The sequence below is a fragment of the Mustela nigripes genome, chromosome 7, assembly GCF_022355385.1.
Source record: "Mustela nigripes isolate SB6536 chromosome 7, MUSNIG.SB6536, whole genome shotgun sequence".
Taxonomy (NCBI): Eukaryota; Metazoa; Chordata; class Mammalia; order Carnivora; family Mustelidae; genus Mustela; species Mustela nigripes.
Window position 1 is genome coordinate 85,356,334 of NC_081563.1, and position 18,879 is coordinate 85,375,212.

At 37.5% G+C, this 18,879-nt stretch overlaps 1 protein-coding gene across 2 annotated transcripts in view; it reads left to right on the forward strand.

Annotated features, from left to right (window-relative positions):
- Positions 1 to 18,879, forward strand: part of MRPS9 (mitochondrial ribosomal protein S9) — a 64,036-nt gene that overhangs the window by 35,269 nt on the left and 9,888 nt on the right. For both annotated transcript variants that reach the window (XM_059406363.1, XM_059406362.1), the window contains exons 5-6: positions 9,661 to 9,740; positions 18,112 to 18,197. In XM_059406363.1, the coding sequence (XP_059262346.1) occupies positions 9,661 to 9,740; positions 18,112 to 18,197 (166 nt within the window). The remainder of the gene's footprint in view (positions 1 to 9,660; positions 9,741 to 18,111; positions 18,198 to 18,879) is intronic.

Genomic DNA, 18,879 nt, shown 5'->3' on the forward strand with positions numbered 1-18,879 from the left:
GATACTGTTACGTGCCCCATTTTACAGATAAAGGAATTAAAACCTGGAGAGTAATCTACCAAAAACACAGCTGGGAAGTGGCTGAGGCAGAGGGGCTAGAGTTAAGATGGTGAAGGAGTAGTGGGACCCTAAACGTGCATCATCCTTCAGACAGCTAGATAAATAGCAGATTATTCTGAACACCCAAGAAGTCAGTCTGAGAGAACAAAACTGCAGGTCTACAAGGAAGTGGCCCTAACAATCTCAACTGCAAAGCACTGCCACACTTCCCTGATTCTCAAACAGGTAGTAATAATCTTAGGGAGAATACTGGTTAGACTAAAAGCTGGGAAAGTCAGAGGTGATCAGAGATCTAATCAGAGAGGCACCAGGCCCAGAGGTTCTGTGAGTTCTGTCATACTTGAGAAAGCTTGAACTTTTACGTTATGTGAACTGTTGCAGAGCAGAAAGATAACAAAACCTTCAGGTTCACTTTAAAGGCTCAGACAATTACTAGATCTGGATACGAATTGCATAAAAACTTGTAGTCTGTTCTCACTAAATAAAATGATAGCAAACGAAATAAAGAAATATAAATATAAATAAATATATAATTAATAAATAAATGATATATATTATATAAATATATATTTAATATAAATATTTATATTTATTTATATAATATATAAACACATAATATGTAAATGTATAAGTAATATATAAATATATTTATATATTATGTATAATATATTTATAATAAATATATGAATATTATATAAATAAATATATTATTTCTATTTATTTAAATTATACTAATATAATTATAATATAAAATATACTTGTTTATAAATAAATAAATATAAATATAAATAAAATATTAAGAGAAAATACCAGAAGACCTTTTTACTCCCAGGAATATTAGGATGGTTTAACATTAGGAATTTATTAATGAGTTGCTTGAGTCAGGAAGTAAATATTTTCATAGATGAAGAAAAGGTCATTAAACAAAATTCAGCATTTTTTGATGAAACTCTTAAACTAGAACTAAAAAGAAACTTTATTAGTTTGAGAAAAACTATCATGAGAAACAAACACATTAAATTAAAAAGCATGGCACTGGAATTACTTTATCTTATGTCCAGGAATAAGATAAGTATGCCTGCACTTGCCTGTGGTATTCGGTATTATTTTGAAAGGCTTAACCAGTGTGATTAAAAAAGGCACAGAGGTTAGGAATAAGTCAGTTATTATTCATAGATGTTAAGATTGCCCACCTAGAAAAAACAGACCACAAACTAAAAACCATATTAGAATTACAGTAGAATATCCTTATTTGGATATCTGAATATTGAAAATATTTAAACTATGTGAGTTGTAATTTTTTTTAATGAGACTCTTTTTTTTAAAGAGTTTTATTTTAGATAGGGCACACATGAAAGAGAGCGAGCACTTGCAGGGAGTCGGGGAGAGCAACAAAGGGGGATGGGAGAGGGAAGAGGGGAAAGACTCAAGTAGACTCTATGCTGAGTCTAACTTGGGGCTCTGTCTCAGAACCCTGAGATCATGACCTGAGCCGAAATCAAGAGTTGGACGCTTAACCGATTGAGCCACCCAGGTGCCCCTTAAGTGGTACTCTTATAAAAACATGCCACAGTATAGGTGAAGGGCAAAGTGCTAATTGTACAGAGATAATATGAGCATCCTGCCGATTGACAACATGGTGGCCAAACCCACACAAATCAGTATGGAATGGCGTGTAATGATGATTTAAGTAACATAATGGTCACATTGGTAACAAATAAATTGTGATTTTTCTCACCTATATTTTGGTGGACAGGAGCTGTTTCAGAAACATTGAATTCCAGCTTTACAAATACATATCTACATATGCACATAGAAAAATAGGTATCTGGGTGTATTCTATTTTTTCAACATTTCTTTGTATACACTTCATCTGTTCTAATTTTACATCTATAATTAAATTATTAAACTTCTGTTAAAGTTTCCCTTGTCATCTCTTGGTTGAATGGAGTTCATCTTCTAGTAGATTCTTCAAAGAGAGGTCATAGATTACAAAGTTTCTTGAGCACTGACGTGTTTAAAATTATTTTCCTATAGCCTTGATACTTGAAGAACAGCTAGGCTAGAGGGAAAAATCTTTGGTTCACACTTTCTTGAGTTTCTTAGAAGTGCTGTGCTATTGTTGTCCTGCTTTGTCTGTTGTTCTTGAGAAGTCTCAGATCAGTCCAGCTATTCTTTCCTTATAAGTCATTTAATCTTTTTTCCTGGTGGTCCTAAGGATTCTTTACCTTTGTTTAGTAGCTTTGTGGAAGTATGACATTGAGTTGATTATGAAAAGTTAGCTTATTGTGCTGGCAGTGAGCTCTTTCGGTATTGTAGATTCAAGTTCTTTATATCCAGGAAGGTTTTTTTAATAGTTTTAAATATTAGTTCTGTTTCACTTTGTTTTGCCCCTTGGGACTCCAGTTATGTAAATTTTATTCCTTTTTTGGTTGTTTTCTAGTCTGTCTTTCTGACTCATCTTCATTTTTTCTTTGTCTCATTTTCATTTTCTTGATGGTCTTTGTAGTTTTTCCTCCAGTGTCCTTTATTATGTTTTCAATCTATTCTTCTAATCTATTTCTTTTTTTTTTAAACTTTTTTTTAATTTTTTTTTTAAAGATTTATTTATTTATTTATTTGACAGAGATAGATCACAAGTAGACAGAGAGGCAGGCAGAGAGAGAGGAAGGGAAGCAGGCTCCCCGCCAAGCAGAGAGCCCGATGCGGGACTCGATCCCAGGACTCTGAGATCATGACCTGAGCCGAAGGCAGCGGCTTAACCCACTGAGCCACCCAGGCGCCCCTCTATTTCTTCTTTTAATCTATTTCTTCTATATAAATCAGTCTACATTTCTGATGATTTTAGCTTTTTTCCTAATTCTTCTCTGAGTTTAATCAAGTTTCATTACTTTCAGTTTTTTTGTCCATTATGGGCTCATATTTTGAAGATTTGATGCAGAGTATCCTCCAGTAAACCCAAATGCTTGTTTGAAAATATTTAATTCAGTTTGGAGTGTTGCATTTCACTTTCCTTCTGTTTTGTCATTGGTTTTACTAAGGATGATTTTCTTCAGCTGAGCATTTGGATTATTCTCATTTTCTGTTTTATTTTTGTAGCAGTCTTTAAAAAATAAATGGGACAGGCATCCACATTTCTGTGGACAGAAGTGTCCCCCACTCCCCCCCCTTTTTTTTTTAAAGATTTACCTATTTTAGAGAGAGAATTAGCACAGGTGGGAGGGGTAAGGAGAGAGAGAGACAATGCATCTCAAGCAGACTCTGCACTGAGACTAGAGCCCAACACAGGGCTTAATCCCCTGACCCCAAGGCAATGTCCTGAGCTGAAACCAAGAGCTGGGCACCCAACCAGCTGTGCCACACAAGTGGCCCAGAAGTGTCCTATTTCTTAATCCACTCAATGGAATGTAAAAAAAAAAAAAAATAGAGTGTATCCAGAACATGACAGAATTGGGTCAAGACTTAAAAGTTCATTATGATTTTGGAATTAAGAAGTTCACACTCTAGAATAGAATTAAAGTTGTTAGTTGAAGGTTAAACATACAACTATCAAATAATGGATAATATTATGTCCTTAAGTCACAAAAAAATGAAAAGGACAAAGATCTGTAAATTACCTATTTTAAAATTCAAAACTTCTCTTTAGAAAAAAGGCAGTATAAATTTAAAAAGCAAGCATCAGGGGTACCTGGATGGCTCAGTCAGTTAAGCATCCGACAAAGTAAGCAAAGGGGAAAATAGTCAATTCATAAGTGAGAATACAAGTAACCAGTAAACATAAGAATTATCAGATCAGAAACAGTGTTTTATAAAACAATGATAGATCATTATCACTTACCAGATTAGAAATTGTAAATAGTATGTGTTAGCAAAGAATTAGAAACAGTCTAAATGTTCACTAAATAGGGTAGCTAACTAAATGTCGGAGAATCTACTGTGAAGTAATGTGCTGATAATCAAGAGAGAGCTAGTTCCAGGGGTTTTGAGTGGCTCGGTCTCGGTTAAGCAGCCAGCTCTTGATTTTGGCTTGGTCATGATCTCAGGGTTGTGCGGTCGAGCCTAGTATCAGGCTCCGCACAGACACTGGAGCCTACTTAAAATTTTCTCTCCCTCTCCCTCTACCCCTACTCCTCGCTCCTCACTCATGCGTTTCTGCTCGCTCTCTCCCACTCCCTCTCTTTCACTCCCCAAATTGAAAGTGAAAAAGGCAGCTCCAGTTGCATTAGTACAAATGAGACACACTGTTGGGTGAGAAAAGGAAGTGAAAATGGTGTAGTGTTGTCTTAGTCCATTCAGGTTACTGTACAGTGGGTGGCTTACAAACCAAAGAAATGTATTTCTCCTAGTTCTGGAGGCTGGACGTCCAAAATCAAGAAATCTATTCACTTCAAGAGCCCGCTTCCTGGTTCATGGACAGCTGTCTTTCCCTGTGTTCTTACAAGGGGGCCTAGGATCTCTGGGGTTCCTTCTGTGACTGCACTCATCCTATTTATGATAGCTTTGCCCGTATGACCTGATCACCTTCCAGAGGCCCCATACCAAAATACCAGCACATGGAGGATTAGGCTCCAACATGAATTTTGGGGGCAGGGGAAGACAAATAGTCTGTAAGAAGTATATAATGTAAATACAGCTTAATACCATTTGTGTTTTTAAAAAACATGCAGACAGTCCTCTGTATATCAGTAGGTAGGTAGACATAGGTAAATAAATTGAAAGAGTCTAGAACAATCAATTTCAGCCTTGTCTGTGGCAAGGGAATTCTGGTATTTAATCTTTATAAAAACAGTGGACAAATGAAGTATTCAGAGGGAAATTGATAGCATTGTGAAAGTGTATAGTAGAAAAGAAGATCTAAAAATCACTTGTCTAAGCTTCCATCTTAGGAAACTTGACAAAGAAGAGCAAATTAAATCTGAAGTAAGCAGAAGAAAAAACGATAAAAATCATAGCAGAAGTCAGTGAAGTTGAAAACAAGAAATCAGTGAAGAAAATCAACAAAAACCGGTTCTTTGATAATAGATTTTATACGTCAGTTTTATTTTATCAATAAAATCGATGAGCCTCTAGTCAGGCTAGCTGAAAGAAGGGAGCATGGACACAGATGATTCGTACTGGAAAGGAAAGAAAGGATACTGCTACAGATCAGGGACATTAAAAAGACCATTAAGGAATACCATGAACAACTCTGTGCCTCCAGATGTGATGACCTATAAGAAATGGACCAATTCCTTGTAGGTTAGATACAATCTGCCAGAACTTACACCAGAAGTAGACAATTTGAATAAGCTTATATCAATTAAAGAAATTGAATCAGTAATTAATAACCCAGAAGACTGAGGTTTGGCTATGGCTTTTTATGTACAACACCAAAGGAGAAGCTGGATTTCATTAAAATTCACATTTTCTGCTGTGAGAAAGACCCTGTCCAGAGAATGAAAAGACAAGCCACAGATTATAGAAATATTTGGAAAAGATGTATGTGATAAAGAACTGTTAACCAAAATATACAAGGGATTTAATCTTAAACTCAACAGTAAGAAAACCAACGACCCAATTTAAGAATTGGTCAAAGTTCTTAATAGATAACACAGAAGGTATATACATGGTAAACATGAAAAGATGCTTCACCTCAGGGAAATGCCAATTAAAGCAACAGTGAGATACCACTACAGGCCTTTTAGAATGGCCAAAGTCCAAAACACTGACACCACCAAATTGTGCCAAGGATGATGAGCAACAGGAGCTCTTATTCATCACTGATGGAGATGCAGAAATGGTACAGCCACTTTGAAAGAAAGTTCGGCGGTTTCTTACAAAACTAAATATAACTCTTCCCATATGATCCAGCATTTGTGTTCCTTGGTATTTGTCCAAAGCGGTTAAACACTTAGGTCCACCCAGAAACCTGTAGAAAGGTGTATAGCAGCTTGATTCATAATTGCCAAAACTTGAAAGTAACCAAGATGTCCTTCTGCATTTGAATGGGTAATGAAACTGTGGTACGTAGAGATGATGGGATATTCTTCAGCACTAAAAAGAAGGGTGCTGTCAAGCCATGAGAAGACATGGAGGAGACTTAAATGCAAATGTCCGAGGGAAAGAAGCCAATCTGAAAAGGCTACCTACTATATTCTACGTATATGACATTCTAGAAAAGGCTAAATTACAGAAACGGTGGAAAGGTCAGTGGTTGCCAGTGGTTAAGGGGAGTAGGTGGAGCACAGAGGATCCTTAGGGCACTGAAACCACTCTGTATGATATTATAGTACTGGATCCAAAGTCACCAAGTGTACAGGAGTGAACCCTGTTAACTGTGGACTTAGGGTGATAATAATTCTCCAGAGAGAGTAGATTCATCACTTGTAACAAAGGTACCACACTGTCAGGGGATGTTTTATGATGGATGTGGTTATGCATATTTGGGGGCAAAGATGGTATATGGGAAATCTCTACCTTCCTCTCAACTTTGCTGTGAACTGCTCTTAAAAAAAAGAAAAAAAGCGTTGAAAAAATAGTGAAAGAAGGGCATATCGCTTAAAATTAATTTTATAGAAAACATAGTTAAATGAAGGGACAGTATCAAGAACACTACAAACTAAAATACAGGTAAAACTTAGAAAAATATACATGAGTTTTTATGTAGAAAATTAGGAAAATTATTATGTAGTAAATATGAAAATTAATAAAATTATAAACCTCATAGGTGAAAGTCTGAATAGCTAGAAAAAAGATTTCATGTTCTGTAAGGAAAGATATTGGAAAGTTACTTCCTTAAAAATTAACAAATGTAGTATAGTTTTGTTTTGTTTTTAAGATTTTATTATTTATTTGACACAGAGAAACACACAGCCAGAGAAGGAACACAAGCAGGGGGAGTGGGAGAGGGAGAACAGGCTTCCCAGAGCAGGGATCCCGATGTGGGGCTCGATCGCAGGACCCTGGGATCGTGACCCGAACAGAAGGCAAATGAATAACAACTGAGCAACACAGGAGCCCCCGAACGTAATATAATTTTAATCAAAGTCCCAGTAGGACTTTTGGGAGATATTTATAAGCTTAATTTGAAAGGGTAAATGTGTAAGAAGCAGAGAGAACTTTTTAAAAAGAAGTAAGGGTAATGTAGGAACCTTACCCTATCAGCTATCAAATGTAGCAAAAGCTTATTTTAGTCCAAGGTGGTGGTGTTGCAGTGTCCTGACAGACCAATGGACCAGATTAGAGTATTCAGCATCAGCATGTTTGTTAATGTCATTTTTTGTGAATTCTAAGAGAGTTTTTCAGTTTTAACATTTTTGACCACAGGATTAATTTTACAATTAACGTAAACCATGATGTTCAGCATTTTCTCCTTCCTTCTTTGTATAAGACACATGATGGGGCATCTTAAAATCTGTGACATCTTGGATTGAATGAAATATTATGAAATCAAGTATATACACACGGACTTCTATATACTCACACACAAAATGAGGCCCACTCAAAAACCCCTCCCAAGTTTTACAGTAGAGTCTTATGTGCAGCAATGATATTTGTCTTTCTTAGGCACTTTCTGACTCCTTTAACACTACATACAATGCAAATGGATTGCATAGTGAAGTTACAACTATTGGAAAATATGCAGGATTTCATGAAGTCTGAGAATGATGTTGGAGAAGTATTTAATTTATCCACTGCCTTTGGCATATAAGAATCTAGTTTTCTTTTTCAAGCTAAAATCCCTGTCAAGACTTTTCTTCAGAATTTATTATGAAATTTTGGTCTTTGTTTTAAATATATTCACTTAAAGTGTCCTGTGTGTAATGTCAGTTACCCTCAGAAGCAGAAATATCCTACTTATTGTACAGGTGGTATTTCAACACAAGAGCGTAGTGGGGCATCTGGATGGGAACAGTCAGTTAAGCGTTTGACTCTTGGTCTTGGCTCAGTTCGTGATCTCGAGGTCATGAGATCGAGCCCCACTTTGGGCTCTGTTCTCAGAATGGAGTGTACTTAAGATTCACTTCTCCCTTTGCCTCTCCCCCCTGCTCGTGCATGCTTGAGTGCACTCTCTTTCTCTCTAAAATTAATCTTAAAAACAACAACAACAACAAAAAAAACCTTGACTCAGCGGGAGAGTGTAGTATCAAAAAACTGATGGGACAAAGACTCTCTTTGCTGCACAAGGTAATAACTTGGATTCTGCCTGATGAACATAGATTTCAAATAGATGAAATTTCTGAGCACGATAAAAATAAAAATTCCAGAAGAAAATATAGGAAAATAGTTTTTAGAAATCCCAAAGTCTTAAAGCATGCTCTCTCCATAGAAGTGATATTGTCCCTGAGGGGACATAAATGGATTCATAGGAGGTGAGTAAAGGCTGAACTGCTAGAATGTTTATGACCCTCCAAAGGACCTCTGTATACATCAACAGATCTATGGTATATTTGTGATATTGAAGTTTCATGGGGAGGGAGGCAATTAAAGAAACTTGGGAGGGGTTTTTGAGTGGGCCTCATTTTGTGTGTGAGTATATAGAAGTCCGTGTGTATATACTTGATTTCATAATATTTCATTCAATCCAAGATGTCACTTAGTAGGGGTGATAGTGAGAAACAGCCAATAAACCATGCTCTAGAGAAAAGTGACAGATTCTACAGTATGCATATATTTTAAACTTCTTGACTATGAAAGACACTGGAAACCAAAGTAAAAGGTGGGTGACAAAGGATTTCAACACATTAAGGCTGTCTGTGTTTGTCTCACATACCCTCCCCATGGGGGGGTAAAAAAAAGATAAAGGACCTCATTCCTTTAAAAAAAAAATGCTTTCTCTAAAAAAAAATTTTTTTTTAAGAAGTGAGTGTTAGATTGGGAGAAAAGAGTTTTCAACTTCTGTAATTGACAGAGGAGTGTACCTTTAACATATTGAAGTTCCCACAAATGGTTAAGCAAGAAACAACAGTAGAAATAAGGGCAAAGGATGTGGAGTCAGGTTTGGTTTATTTACTACAGTGAGTCCATTCCTCAGTTTGTTTGGTGTTTATTAGATGTGAATGACCATCTGTATTTCAAAAGGAATTACACATAACACCTTGTGGGGGCCCTTCTGTTTTAGACATTGGAGTTCTAAGAGGTGTGTTACCACAGAGTTGGATCAAATAATGTGGCATGGAAAAATCCATTTAGTTTTTTCTTTGTTGTTTTATGCCTTTTCCTAATTTCCTGAATGTATGACATCATTGACTTTATCAGCGTCCCTTTTTAAGAATATGGAGTGTGTTGTATTTTTAGCCAAACCTAAATTCTTTGTTCTAACAAGATGATTTTTTGCTATTTTATGTGTGTTTATTTAAAACAAGTTCTAGAAATTCTCATGATGAACTGCACAGGAATATTTTATCAGTTATGAACAGTTTTATGTTAATGAGTGTGAAATATTAAATATCCTAAATAGTTTCCAGCATGTTAAACATGCTGAACCAAATACTAAAATTCCAAATATTAACGCTGTTTTGTCATTAAAAGTTAATCAGAATTGTAGACATGTCTCCTAACTTCAGTTAAATATACCTATAAATTTTTATTTTTGCTTATTTTCATTTCGCTTTTTATTAGCGATCCAGTGGGGAGAAGATGGCCGTCCATTTCATTTTCTCTTTTATACCGGCAAACAGTCGTATTATTCATTAATGCATGTAAGTATATTACATCGATGATTAATAATATGAACTGTAAGCTTAAGTGACTGTAGCAGAGATCTTGCTTGGCTTCAGGATTTACCTAGTATGTTTCAGACTGAGCAAAATTAAGATCTCTAGAGGTAAGGCAGTATGTCGAAAGACTTTATATCTTACTAACCATTTTTGCTAAAGGTAAATAAACACCATAGAATTTATATCTGAATGTCTGGTTTTAAAATGCTGGTATTTAAAAATTGAGATCATTTTTTGGAGGTGGGTGCTCCGCTCAGTCATAAGGCACGCACGTGCGTGGAGGGTAAGGCTGCTGTCAGGGGCTGTAAGGCGTTTGCCATGGGCAAATTGTTGTCTGTACTTTTTGTTTATCCTAAACAGTTTTTGCCTTTCAGAGGCGAATGCAGCATTATGAGTCTAGAATTTGTGCCCTCCAAAGACCTAAGAAATGGTTTTATTACACGTTGACTTGCAACTGCATTTGAGTGTACCGGGAGCAGCTTTTTCTCGTTGTTGTTTCAGTGCTCTGAGTGTCTGATAGCATGCAAATTTGGGGGTTCCCTAGGGTATTACGAATAAAATGGCTAGCTGCTAATACCCAGTTTTGGACAACAGAACCTATCTTGCTTTAAGAACATGGTGTCAAGTTTTATTTTCTTCATTATACGGTTTTTAAAAAATTGCAAAAACATGCACCGGGCTTCCCCGGCCTCAGTCAGCTTTCAGGTTGCTTGAATCCCAGGCACACATTCACTCGGCTTTTTTAGAACTCTCTGGTGTTTATTTGTGCTCCACAAACCCAAAGGACAAAATCCCCACTTGTCAGGTACATTTATTTCTTGGGGAAAAAAAAGAAAACCTTCTTTTCGCTTTTTGTTGACCTTGGGCAAATGAGCTTCTTGCCCTGGCAGAAATGAAATGAATGATAAATGTAGAGTGTGTCTTTGCTGACTAATGGAGCTGCGGCTGGCTCTCCGCCGAGCCTCCCCCGCAGCCCGAGGCTGCCCGAGGACTCCTGCTGTTCATTTAAATAGGTATGTCAAATCTGCCTCCAAACGCCGCTGGTTTGATCTGTGGTAATATTTGTGAAGGTTCCATATGGACTTGAGCCCCCTGCAGTGCTAAGAAATAATGTACAACGCTTCATGGTGCAGACGCAAATTTTCTCTGAAAAGGGATGCAATGCTGCGTTTTAGCTGTCGGAGGGGATGATGGAGCTGACGCGCTAGGCCTGTCAACTTGTTACACGGATGGGTTGCACGCAGCGAAGCTGTGGAAAATCTGTGCCTTTTAACTTTTCTACTTAATCACGGTTGTAGCATTGCCTTTAGACTGTATGCTACATTAATTCTCTTCCTGCCTTCTGCCTTTCATCCCGAGTTTCACGGAAAAAAGTAAAGTATGCAGGTCTTGTAGGGGAGCCTTATCAAACAGCTGTCAGCTGACAAGCCATTTGCATTTGTTTGGGCTGAAACTGAGCAACCCAAGGGCAAGATATTTTGTTGCATTCCATCATAATGAAGAAATTACACATTGTAGAAGGGTCCTAACATCGGTTTGGGTTGGTTTCTGTGTTTTAGGAAGGTACTGCTCAAGAAAACGGTCGGTTTCACTACCGTAGTCTCACTGAAGATGTCAAATTACAACTGATTAATAAAGGGTTTTCTTTTGTTGTTGTTGTTTTGTTCTGAGTAATACAGTTTCTGTTACATAGATCTGAGTTCTTCAGGCTTTTCTGTTCTAGTTCAACTCTGTAGTTTAGGTCTGTTCATTGTGTCGGGTGTTTTGACTCCCCAGGCAGTGTGGGGCTTAGCATTTGCTGTAGTGCTTATGGGAACAGTTTGCATGTATGAATGACAGATTGTTTGGTTTGACCTGAGTGTTTTAATTCAAATCATTAATAAAATCTTACGTTTCTAAATCAACTTTTTATGGACTCTTAAAGTAAATGTATGCGTGGAAAAAAAAGGACAAATGCTTTCCTAAATCTGCGCCCATCAGCTTCCTGTATGGCCGATGCTCTTAACAGCTTGTGGTCGTGCCAGCCTCGTTTCCTAGATGGTGCAGGTTGATCACCCTCCTAGAGACCCTCTGCTACTCTGAAACACTGTGACTAAATATCCACTGGTCACTTTACAGAAGTGGTTTTGTAGGGAAGCCAGGCATCGGGTATAAAGAAAAAAAGGATAAAACTTGAAACTGCTTCATGTGTTAGCTCACTCCTTTGTTCTGCCTCCTCTTGGGGTGGGGAGGGCGGTAAGGATGCCATTCGATTCTGTGGGAGAGTGATCCCACTGCAACAAGGAGTCGACCCCCAAAGACTGTGGCAGGCCTTAAACACTTGGAAGTGTATCTTTGCCGTTGCCATTTCTTTTGATACAGGTTCTTACCATGTGACACCGTAAAAAGACCCTAAGGCAAACTAGGTTTTCTGGTTAGCTAACTGTAATTTTGTGAGGCATGGCAGTCGTGGGCCAAGCTTTTTGACAAACAAACAAAAAACCTCATGGGTCTCAAATATGTGTGCAGTTCTGGCCAGGAGACCTTTCTGACATCAGTTAACCTTTTTGTCTTCTGTAATAATGCCAGTTCCTCTTTTTGGTATTTAGTCACTGTTGGTGTAGTAGGCTTATGTATTACCTCACAGCAACTAATACAAGAGAGTCCCTGTGTGGCTTATAGTTAAGGATAACCTCCAGTGCTTTAGTGAACACTGTTTCCAATTGGCCTGTCATCAGTCCATCCGGTCTTCGTGGAGAAGCAGGGAGGTTTTTGAGGGAAGATGAGGACGAGAAGAAAGAAGCAATTTATTGTTCCTGCCCAGATGTGAAGTATGATAGGAAAGCGTGAAGTGGAGTGGAGGAAACGTGCTGATCCGTAGCGGTCTCAGCTTTTGTAAATGTGTTACTTTCCAAAGGTTGTTGCCCCCCTTCCTTGGGATTGCCTTTCTCCTATGGATATAATATATGTCTTCAGGTTCCTGGGAAAGTCAGTATAAACCCACTTATTTTACACTGTAGTGGATGTGGGATACATATGTAATGTAAAAAGTATAGGACTGAACAAACAAGTAGTGTCTTAAGGAGTACAAAATAGTTTAAGTAAAAAGAAGTAAGAGACTTAAGAAGTTTCTCAGAAGGTCCTTGAGTACTGAAAAGGGAGCTCCACGCTTGATGGCATTGGCTCATCTGTCTTTTCTCACCAGAAATGGATGGCTTTCCATTTCCTTAATGGCCATATGATGAGTAGAACTTGTATACTTCTCAGACATGATTTAGAGTTTGAGTTTAGGGTTTCAGGAGCAGAAGGAATGAACAGAGGGAGAAGAAGAGAAGTTTCCTGCAACAACTGAGCCGAAGTGTAAAGGAAAGGGAAGACTTTTTAAAGAGGATAAAGGTATGTGTGCACTAAAGAAAATGCTATGCCATGGCGCAGCTGAGCTGTGAATAGCCTTGGTCTAGATGAGGGAGAAAGCCATGTGTGCACAGTCAAGGGACAGGGTGGAAGGGTGGTCTGTCTGCCCTTGGGGCCTGCCAGTCTGGCGGGGGCAGGGGGGTGGCTCCCCTTGCCCACAGCAGCTGGAGCCTGGTTTTACCCATGAGCAAGACATTTACAACCTGGACAGCCATGGCTGAGTTTGGGTAAAGCCTTTACTTGTAGGAAAAATGTTAATTCAGGTTTACTCATTAATATATACACATTCTTGAAAAATTTTAAATTCACTCACTATAAGCAAATTGAAAATTATTTAAAATTCATTACGGGAAGGGATTATTTGACTCCAAAGTGGAAACCTTTTATAAAATTTGATTCATTTAGTCTGGGCTTGTCTACTGCAGCCTTTCCCAAAGTTTGCTAAGAAACACAGTTAATAAAATATTCTTCATGACAAAGGTTCTACCATGAAGTGAGTTTGGCAGTGCTGCCCCTTGAGTCCTGGGAAACTCCATCAGGAGCTACGGGATAGCATTATAAAGTGTGGCAGTAAAGAAGCCTGTTGCGGTAACCTGCTGCTGCTCAAACATTGAGTCACGGAACCTTTGCTGCCCGGAGCCCCTATTAATGTTCCATGAGACCAGTGCTTGGAAAAGGCCGTACAGACATTTAAGAAATCAGTTATCAAATACCTTGGGCATTTGCTGACATTTCACACAAACTCCCTCACCCCAATTTCTGTGATACAGTTGTGCATCTCTTTTTGATGCAGTTTTTACTGCACCAGGAGTTGAGCTTCTTAAATCTATAAGCCTCATTTATATTTTAGGATTCACTTTATAGTAAACAGTGGAATATTTTCAAAGGATTTCTGTAAATTGAAGGAATTACATGGCCACAGGTGAAATCTGTTCCCAAAAAAGTTGGAAGTTAAGGAATAAATAGATCATTATATATTATTTAAACTACTCTGCTGAAGTGAAAAGAAAAAGGTTAAAATTTGAAAGAAAACCAAGTAATTCTAATCCTGATAACTTATGCATAAATGGGATTCATTTGCCTTTTGAAAGAAGCCTGGCTTATTTAGAAATTATCTGGTTTATTTTAAATGACTTAAGTAACCGTCTGTGTTCATAAAGCACGAGAACAACAGCCCTAGAAGTGACTTCACTATGTGAAGATCCCAGACTTCAAGAAACAAAAGTCCTGGGACTTAGTGCCACAGAACTCTTACGTAGTTTGCATCATCATTGTAACCTTGTGGTGAATATTTAAAATCTCTGATTTCGTGCCCTTATCTTTTAAAAATGGAGTTAAAACAGTGATCCTTCTCTAAATGAGGTATTATGAAATAACTCCTTAAAACTGTGCAGAGTGCTGATTTTTAAAAAGCTGCAGGGTGGTGGTGACATTTCTGCCTGCTCTGTTAAGGCTATATATGCAGTGTATTGTATTCACAAAGTGATAGCAAAGGGTGTGTGATATGTCACTTGAAACATTAGATAAATAGCAGTAACTGTGATAAATGAATTCCGTATTATGTTTATTTCATTTTATTTCATTTATATGCCAGTAGCCAAAAATTGGGATGATTGCTACTTAGGAAATCTGATTTTCTGTGATTTTTTTTTTTTTTTCCACAAACGCATATTTTAAGTCCATTACTTTCCTCTTACTTAACTAGTATCTAAGAGGATAGTTACTGTCAGTTCACTGTTGTATGTTTTGGGTATCATTTGGGTATCATAGACTTCTATACCACCCCCACAAGAAATTTTATTTGTTTACCCTTCCTAAAATTGGAATTTCTACATGATTAACCTAGCCAAAACAGATTTGAGAAGGATACTAAAAAATCATATTGCTCATGCTCTTGGAAGGATTTCGTTTAAGCATCCCTTTTCTGCAACCTGAGCATCTGGTATTTTCAAATTAGGCACCTTCTAAATTTGACTCATACATTATGGAAATCTGATGACATGAGGGGTGGATAGGCTTGCTTTGATTTTATGAAATATTAATCATAGCTGTGATTAATGATTCAGCATTTCACATCTGGGTTATTCCTGTCATATTTGAAAATTATACTATTAAATACTGTATATAAACTTAGTATGGGTGGGGTCACGCTAATTCTCTAGTGTCCTTTAAAAATTAAGTGGAAACTTAACAATATACCAGAAGCTACCAGTGATAATCTGTGATGCTGACAGTTCCTGACATATTTTATACCCTCTGGGATTTTTTGATGCAGGTTAGTACACATCTCTTCAGGGAGCTAAAGCTATAGACTCTACTTTCCAGAGAGCTGTTGTCTCTAACAGATAGAATCTCTAGAGTGGTCTTATTATATAGAAGAGAAAGAATAAATAGAAATGGTCCACCAGTAAAAGTGTTTCCATTGTTAGACTCTTGAATGCCATCCCTCCCCCTGCTGTCATTTCTTGACCATTACCATGGGTCAGGCACTGAGCTAAATACTGATGCATGTTTTCCTATTTAAAGAAATGTATGAATTATGTAGTTCGATGGATTACAACCATCAAAGTGTAAGCATCTGCTGTAAGTGAATTTACCATGTTTGAAATTTGACATGTACTGGTTTTGGCTGGTTTTCTCATAGTACACATTTTTTCTGATTATCTCACTTGCACTATTTACAAGTGATTTTGGAGCTAAATATAACCATGGAAGGTAATGGCACAGTGGAAAAAAAAATGTGAAGAAGAGCATGGACTTAAAGTTGGTCCAGAGTCATTGGAAAATGATGATTACTTTAGCAGTCCACAAGTGACTCAAAATTTGATGATGAGGCAGGTTCATTATTATTACTGTTTTCATAGTTGCTGTAGTTATTCCAGAAATTAACAGCCTTACAAACCAGAGAAGGCATCTTATTACTGTTGGTGGTGTTCTCTAGGATTTGGTTTGTTTGTTTGTTTGTTTGTTTGTTTGGCTGGCTGGATTTGAAAGATACTACATCTCTGGCTTCCGTACCCTCAGAACGTCCAGATTCGAGCGGACCAGAGAGACCTGTTCTGTTCCCCAGATCCCCAAGGTGTAGCAGTGTGGCTGGGCCCGGCCTGCCAACAGCCTGGGGCCAGGTGTACAGAGAGATGCAGTGTGCGTGGAGTCTGTCTACTTCTTGTGGGTTCTTGTTTCTTCCTTTATTTTACCTGGTCAGAGCATTTGAGAATTCCTTTCTAGAAACAGGTGTACAGAATTTTTTTTGATACAGTATCCAGTTGGGGTCACAACCCAGTACCTTAGCTTTCTAAAATGAGTTATAAGTCAAATGAGACTTACCAGTTCTTGGGAGATAAATTACACAGCTAGTCAAATGAGGCTTACCAATTCTTTGGAGATAAATTGTAGAGTTTTAAGTTGAGTAGCAGGTATACATATTACATGTGGATGGTTCACATTCATTTTTGCTTTCTTGGGGGTAGACTGTTGTAGTTCTGTTGCCACAGGCAATGGATTTGTACTATGGATATAGCTGTAGAGACTGTTACACTTAATAATGAACAAGAGAATAGAATTAACTGAATTTTTCCCTTTGTTATGTTATGTTGTACTAGGCTCCTGGTACGTCTAGTGTTTAGATCCAAAAGTCAGTGTATGTAACTTGGAGTCATTAAAACAGATCAGTGGGCCCACCCCAGAGGTTCCTCATCTGAAAGTCTGGGTTGGGGCCTGAGAAATTACGGTTCTAACCAGTTCTACTCTTGTGCTGCTGCTGCTTCCCTGGGAACTGACCTTTGCAGTTACCGAACTGGTGATGGTTTCACTTTGTTTGAGATCCCCATGTACGCAGTTAATGTATGCATGCTCGTACAGACAGAGACCTGTGCAAAGAGACACTTTCCATTTTTTTAGAGCAAACTTCTTGAGCAACCTTGTGAATTTTACGGCAGCTTAATCAGAGCCCACAAGAAGTTGCCCTTCCAAAATCTGCAATTACTAAGACTGGGATATGGATTGACATGTCTACAGTAACTGGTTGTATCTTCATTATTGGACAGTAGCTGGTGATATTGGAAGGTGACATGATCAGCAAGGGTAAAAATGTCATTTATATCATCTCTGGCTCATCCTTTGAAAATGTTACTATGAGGTATCAGTGTGGTAGATTATGTTAAATCGTAAGTGAATACACACATACTGCATGTGAGTCCTCAGTGAACACTTGTTCAGTCAAAAAACTAGGAGACAACTTGCATGATTCTACTTTTGTAAACTGATTTCCTGGAAAATATTTTATTGATACTGTTCATTGCCAGATTATTGCATTTTACAAGTTCTAACAAAATGGCAGTTTCCCCCTGTTTATATTACAAGTTAACAAGTGACATACATTTACAAGACTTTGTTGGGAAGTAAATTAATGGAAAGAAATCAAATAATAAAACAAATATAATAGAAAACTTTTTAAGATATAGACTAACATGGTGAGGACTTAAATATTATATAAATACTGAATATTAGATAAGTAGTTCAGCTGTAAATACCATAACTTTGCTGGTTAATTCCCTGAATTTAAAGTGCATATTGCTGTATAAATTTAACAGGATAATTTTTTGTCCTGTTTGTGGAACTTAAAGAAAAATAGTTTGTAGCTTTCTTTTGTGCTTACCAACCTCACTGGAGTTTTTTTTTTTAATAGAGTTCTTTATAGAGTAAATATCTTACAGAATTATTTAAAAATCGGTTAATGTATGCTATTGTGTATTATACTAAATTCTCATTGAAATTACACCACTGTCCTTTAGTTTGAGAAACAGTATAATTAAAAAGTATTTTCAGTATTATTTGCTGTGCAGCCAGATTCTGTGAGGAGGTCCCTTCTGAACTGAGGAATGCTCACAGGGAAAATATGAAATAGAAGTCATAATGTACCAGAACTCTTATTTTAGCGCATGTATTTTATTTGCCACAGGAAGCATATGGAAAGCTACTAGAAGCAGAAAAACGTCAGAGTCAGTTGCAAGCCAAAGGTCTATTTTCAGAAAAAACTGAAACCAAGTAAGTTCTTCTCTTGCATTAGAATACATGAAAATTTTGAATGAAAAACATGCCACTTGTCATTGGTGGTATTTAGTATTTAGGCATACTTAAAGCTTACAAGTGTGTTCCCTGTTTCAGCATTAATCATTAAACTTAGGGGTCAAAATAACAGGTGAGTTTTTTGTGAGTTTTTGGGAGGAAGTAGATGTAACTGCTGTTATTTTTATCTTCATTCCAGATTTATGAATTAAATGGCACTTATATTTGAAGATGAGGTCTTCAGAATTTTTGTTTATATAGCTGTGTATTTACTAAAATGCCAAAAACAAGGCCTATAAATGTTAAGATTTGGACTTCCATTGGACAGACAGGGATAGGATAGATCTGTCAGCTGGGTGATTTTGGGCTGCTGCTTCACTTACTACTTCTTTTTTTTTTTTTTTTTTTAGATTTTATTTATTTGGCAGAGAGAGATCACAAGTAGGCAGAGAGGCGAGTAGAGAGAGAGAGGGAGGAGGAAATAGGCTCCCTGCCTAGCAGAGAGCCTGATGCGGGACTTGATCCCAGGACCCTGAGATCATCACCTGAGCCGAAGACAGAGGCTCAACCCACTGAGCCACCCAGGCAGCCCCCACTTACTACTTCTTATGCAGAAGACACAAGTCTTCAAGAATCCCTTTTCAAAATTGTACACACGACC